This window comes from Sinocyclocheilus grahami, unplaced genomic scaffold (genome assembly GCF_001515645.1).
Source record: "Sinocyclocheilus grahami isolate Dianchi unplaced genomic scaffold, SAMN03320097.WGS_v1.1 scaffold843.1, whole genome shotgun sequence".
NCBI lineage: Eukaryota > Metazoa > Chordata > Actinopteri > Cypriniformes > Cyprinidae > Sinocyclocheilus > Sinocyclocheilus grahami.
In genome coordinates this window covers 249,971-256,526 of record NW_015506022.1, presented here as the reverse complement: position 1 = coordinate 256,526, position 6,556 = coordinate 249,971, and the positions used below count along the sequence as shown (strand labels likewise).

General features: G+C 38.2%; 1 protein-coding gene across 3 annotated transcripts in view; it reads right to left on the bottom strand.

Moving 5' to 3' along the window:
• Positions 1–4,699, bottom strand: part of LOC107562835 (GTPase HRas-like) — a 33,255-nt gene extending 28,556 nt beyond the window's left edge. For 2 of the 3 annotated variants that reach the window (XM_016247576.1, XM_016247575.1), the window contains exon 1: positions 3,771–3,832. In XM_016247576.1, coding sequence (XP_016103062.1) covers positions 3,771–3,820 — 50 coding nt within the window. In that variant the 5' untranslated portion in view covers positions 3,821–3,832. Of the gene's footprint in view, positions 1–3,770; positions 3,833–4,685 lie in introns of those variants that run through there. The other variant, XM_016247577.1, reaches the window with a different exon arrangement.
• Positions 4,700–6,556: the final 1,857 nt, after the last annotated feature.

The window sequence follows — 6,556 nt, the reverse complement described above, 5'->3', positions numbered from 1 at the left end:
GTGTCGCGAGCTCAGAGCAGATGTGGTTACTCGCTCACGTGAGCACTAAACAGCGCTGAGAGATCCAGCGTGAAGCGCTTGAATTCAGCGATGAACACAAATGACTCTGTGATTTAAACTAGTTTAAAGCCAAACAGGAGAAACACTGTGTGCAACGAGACAGTCAGAAGGCTTTTCAATCTACACGTCACTATCATTTACCATGGGTTTACTGTAGTAACACTCACTGCACCATGGTATTGTGGAAGAAATGTGGGATATCCACGTTGAATTTTATTACAGGAGTAATGGTATATAATTATAGTATGTATTTGTGATTAAGCTATAGCATGTATGCATTTATTCTGTATATTTTTAGACTACTGTTTTTCATACAAATAGGCTACTTAAAAACCATATAGTTATATTTTTAACATGGTATTGAGGTGCTATATGAGTGGTTTTAACTGTGTTTATCATGATTTAAATGTATGCTACTATGGGAGACCAATGCTTAATAAAGAATTTTTTTTTTTAACTTGGTCAAAATAAATGTAACCGTATAAAACTGAGGTTGCTACAATTTTTACAGATGTTACTGATTTTGATAATCAACAAATATTTACCTCTGCATCCTAACTCAAGCTACTATCAAATGTGCATTTCTAAGAGACAAAAAAGTGATATTACTATTATTAATATTATCAGGCAACCCAAACCTGTTTCTTGATTTGAAACAATATCACTCATTAGAACATGCAGAAACTAAGCAATTATTTTTTCTATTTAGATATTTATTTTGTCAAGGAAAATTAATGGGTCTGGTTTCTACAACTTTCACTTTGGAGCAAAAATCTGTCTTTAAACTTGAAAGAAATAAAGATTTGACATTTATCGTGATAATTATCGATATCGACTGATATGAAAAAATTAACGTGATAATTTTTTTGGCCATATCGCCCAGCCCTATCCCAACCCCACCAGCCCAAAACCAGCAAACAGTGAGACCAGAAAGCGTCTTAGACCAGCTTAAACCTGCATTACATTATAAAGATTCACAGGCACAGCGGTTCAATCACCCAAATTTAGTACCAAACTTTATTTTTGGTTTTCGCCTAAATTAATTTCTAATTAATTCAAATTCGGTGTTTCTGTAAATATCTCATTTTGAATCATCCCTAGTTATGACTCGGTTCCTCCTTTAATGGAGAATTTTTCACCCGTTTTATCATCTGTCAGGTGAATATGGTAAGCGTGATTGCTTAGGAAAGCAATAGCATTCCTCTCGTCAGTAAGCGATGTGATTTATCACTGAAAAACTACAGGCAGGGCTGAAAGCAAGAACTAGACATCGGCTCTGGGATCTGCCAAGCCTTTAGAGCCGCATACATACACCCTGTCACCATGAGCGGCCAATATGAAACCCTATAGTCCCTCTGGACGCTCCGGATAAACTTACTGACACTATCAGCTCTGCGTTTTACCGGCACGACATACATCCAATACCTAGGATTGGAAATTAAAATGATTTGCCTAATCACTGTGATCTGACAGTTAGGGTAATTTAAAATCACATGTTGCTAGACATTATGTTAGGGCACAAGTAAATGGTCTCAACAGAATATGAAGCATCAATTTTCACTGAGCCGCAACCCTACAGGACTAGGCCTAAGTGATTTCCAGTCCGGTTCAGACAGTAGAAGCAATCTCACATGGGAGACGAAGGAATCGAACACTGAGGAACCATAACAGATCCAGGCTGAGCGAGCGACTGACATCATCCCCCAAAATAACCAGCACTGGTCAGATCATTAGATCTGTCTAGCCTAAATGTGCTGCCCTACACTGCAGACACTTCATGACAATGTTGGTCTGAGCGCATTACTGCACGGTATGGATAAAGATTACTTAAAATGCCAACACAAATATGAACGCATCCATACATCTCAAACTCAGTGAATGAGTCTTGATGCAACAATATTTCTCAAATAAATATAATGAAGTGTTAATTTACTGGTGTTTGCATTTGCAAATACATTCTTCCTACCTTCTGAAAAACCCCCCAGCATAAACTGGTTTTCTGGTCTTAGCCAGTGTTATTTTAGTATTGTTCATATACTATTATAGTATTTAATAATATTGTAGCATTTATTTTTAAGTTACGTTTTAGTAATTTTACTACGTGACTGTCATTTTTATTTTTTATAGTCATTTTATTGATTTTTTTCTTTCACTTTATTTTAATTTAGTACTTTAACCTAAACTTTTTATTAGTATTTTAATTCGTTTATTTTAGTATTTTTCATATACTATTATAGTATTTAATAATATTTTAGCATTTATTTTTAATTTATGTTTTAGTAATTTTGCTAGGTGACTGTCATTTTTATTTTATGTTTTTGTTAAGTCATTTTAGTTTGATTTTTAAATGTTTCTATTTAGCTTTATTTTAATTTAGTACTTTAACCTAAACTTTTTTAACTTTTAAGTAACTAAAATTATTTTAGTTAGTTGCTTAATTTTCATTTAAGATCTTTTTTTTTTTTTTTTTTTTAGTTTTCCCATCTAACATTTATATTTTACTTCAAATAAAAAAAATAAAAAAAAACTGTTTTAGTTTTAGATAACAATATCCAACACTGGTCTGGTTTAAGATGGTCTTAACTGGTTTAACCTGGCAGGTCTTTAGCTAGGCTAGCTGATTTCTCAACCAAACCAGCCTAAAAACCCTCTAAAACCAGCCAACAGACCTGACTAAGAACAGTTAAAGGGTTAGTTCACCCAAAAATGAAAATTAGGCTGCGTTTCACTCACCCCCGAGGCATCCTAGGTGTATATGACATTCTTCTTTCAGACGAATCCAGTCGGAGTTATATTAAAGACAATTTTTAATCTTTCAAGCTCTATCATGGCACTCAGTGGGTGTTGCATTGCTTCAGTCCAAAAGAAGTTAAATAAAAAGCGCCCATGCATAAAAAAAAAAAGTGTCTCACACGGCTCCGGGGGGTGAACAAAGGCCTCCTGTAGCGAATCAATGCGTTTTTGTAAGAAAAATATCCATATTCAAAACATAATAATTAGGGCTGCACGATAAATCGCATGCGATATTTAATGTGCATCTTGTCAGTAAAGCCGGTTCTGTAATCAGTGGTAAATCTCCATCACCTGTGGGCTTTCACATGGAGCAGCATTAACTACACAGAGCCGTTGTTCACCGACAAGCCACGATCATATTTTGCGCATCTTTTGTGCTGCTCGTCAGTGAACAACGGCTCTGTGATTTATCGTGCAGCCCTAATTATTATGTTTTGAATATGGATATTTTTCTTACAAAAACGCATTGATTCGCTACAGGAGGCCTTTGTTCACCCCCCCTGGAGCCGTGTGAGATACTTTTTTTATGGATGGGCGCTTTTTATTTAACTTCTTTTGGACTGATGCATGCAACACCCGCTGAGTGGCATTAAACAGCTTGAAAGATCAAAGACAATTTTTAATAAAACTCCGACTGGATTCGTCTGAAAGAAGAAAGTCATATACACCTAGGATGCCTCGGGGGTGAGTGAAACGCAGCCTAATTTTCATTTTTGGGTGAACTACCCCTTTAAGACCAGAAAGCATCTTAAACCTGTTTTTCAGCAGGTTCTGGTTCATATTTAAGATTCACAGTCACAGACATATAAGCATACAGTTACATAATGTCAATTTAGTGCACTCTTCACAGTGAAAAGAGCCTGTAAATACAGATTAATCGACTATTGATAAAAATGTAATTGCATAATATTACCTACCTACTGAAGCCATAAACAGTCCATATGGCTTCAGAAGAACATACTTTCATTTTGTATACAAATCTACTACAGGTGCAATAAAGTATCAAACTTTTGTACTTAAGCGACCTTAACTTGATTGCACTGCGTTGGAACGGATTATTAAACTTCCGCACTGCTCTTCATCGTGCAGAAATTACTAATCCTACTATGCCGAGGCATCTTAATATTCATAAGCGGAGCCCTTGCTATTGGCGCGCTACCAAGAGACGTAAGCGGAAACTAATTAGTATTCAGCAAATGGTGCTTCGCCATTGGAGCAAACTCGGGATGGACTACTTAATATTCATGAGCTCGTCTGTGTCATAGTAGGAATCTGCAGTTGCTCGTCCGGTACTTTGGGGCGTCACCCGAGCTTATACACAGAGGCTCGCAACTGTCACATGCATGCCGCTGAAACCTAACAAACCGGACAACACACAACATGTTTACCTTCAGCGTTAGACGTGAAACCTGTCCCGGTAACGGCAAGCAGCACGGGTCAGTCTGCTCGACTGCTGGAGTCTGACTCCGTGCTCGGATGCTTGAACGGGTGGAGCAAAATAATCTAATTAAATAAATACGATACGATTTCGTATTTCTATTTCTATTTTCATCAAATAATTGAAAATAAGCCGCTGATTATTAAGAGCACCGAATAGTAACGTTACTGGAGTCCACACACATGTAAACAATCTCCATGCAATTATAAAAACGCTCCAATAATCGCCACACATTTCAGCTGACGTTAACTGTGTGTGTGTGAATTAGTACTAATATGTGTTTTAGGTAAACAATGCTTGCTGCTATGAGTCGGTCCACTTAGTCTCCTTACAATATTACACTGCAATCTAACGAGTTATGCTTAAAATAACACACAAATAATTGTCACTTCACCTCTGCTTCCCCGGATACTGGTTCAACTGTAAAGTTACGAAGCTACGAGAATACTCTTTAGTTTTCTTTGCGCAAAAAAGTATTCTCGTAGCTTCGTAACGTTACAGTTTACAGTTACAGTTACAACTGCGGTCGGGGGGGCGGAGTCAAAAGTAAAAATGTTTATATTATATTATTTCATTTTATTTTTATATTAATTTAAACAATTAATATCAAACTATTATATTAATTTAGTAACATAAATATATCTTAGTGTAGGCTATATCTTTAGAGCTTTATCATTCATTATCTTCTTGTCGATCCAGCAGTTCACATTTACAACTGCGGGTTTTCTGCGTAAAAATAAGGGTCGTTTTTGGCTTTGGTCTAAACAAAGAGCAGAAGGGCTTATTGAAAAATGCAAATTCATTCTCTGCCAGCAGGTGGCGCTTTTCGCCAGGAATATAGCCGTTTCCCCGGTAACCGCAGTAAACGTCAGGGGAAGTCGTGGCCTAATGGTTAGAGAGTCGGACTCATAACCCAAAAGGTTGCAGGTTCGAGTCTCGTACCGGCAGGGATTGTAGGTGGGGGGAGTGAATGTACAGCGCTCTCTCCCACCTTCAATACCACGACTGAGGTGCCCTTGAGCAAGGCACCGAACCCCCAACTGCTCCCCGGGTGCCGCAGCATAAATGGCTGCCCACTGCTCCGGGTGTGTGTTCACGGTTTGTGTGTGTTCACTGCTGTGTGTGTGCACTTTGGATGGGTAAATGCAGAGCACTAATTCCGAGTATGGGTCACCATACTTGGCCACATGTCACTTCACTCACTTCACTTAAACAAAGCAGCGCAGCACCTGACTTTGAAACTTGCAGCGCTCATATTTAATCAATTAAAAAGCCTTTTGAAGTGCAAGCTATATCTCATTATGCATGTAAATATTTACATGTATATTTATTTTTTTTCACTGGAGCACCTGAGTCTTCTCCTCCCATTTCTACCAGTGATCACTGTTTCCTTCCCGCGGTACTACTTGCGCAGATAGATGCGTTTTATACTAGATCTGGCAACTGGACAACCTTGGAATTTGTTGTCGTGATTATTCATATAATGAGGTTTGGCCCGTACAAATTACGGGAGTTTTACCGGAAGCGAATGTAGCAAACATATAAAATACGCCAAGTGGGATTTTTTTTTTAATAAAAAGTAAAAAAATACGGGAGAAATACGGGAAAATATTTAAACGGGATGATAATAGAATGGTAAAATACGGGAGAATCCCAGGAAAAGCGGGAGGGTTGACAGGTATGGCCTAAAGTAATGTGAAGGTTAGGCAAGTAGTCTGGTGACGTAGGCCTGTGCGCAACTGCTCCTCCAAGTCCAGCGTCGTTTCTCAATACCAAGTATGCACATTTCGGACTTGGTCATTTTGCAAATTGGCGTCGTCGGTAGTTCGGACTTCGCAAGTTCGACTCGGGATTGTGAACTCCCGCGGACGGGACGGCGCAAGTCCATACTTCATAACATCAGTCAGCTCGCTTTGGCTACTCTGTATTTACAATAAGACGAAATATGATATCAAACACCACTGCCTCTTTTCGTTTAATTTGAACATATTAATAGAATAAAGACCAAAGATTACCTGTTAGATTCACCTAAAATGAATTATATCTCATGTTTAACCAGTACAGAGACATCAGAGCCAGCAGCAAATGTCAGAAGGACTAGCCGAGTTGAGGCTGCTCTCATCGGGATACACGAGCACTGAGCGCCCGCTGATCGCCTGGAGCTCACATCTCCGAAACTTTCAAATAGGCGCTGTCTTTATAAATAAACTGCAGATTTGAGTTTTAAACAACTACATTCTCTCCTGAAATATTCTTAAAACTACA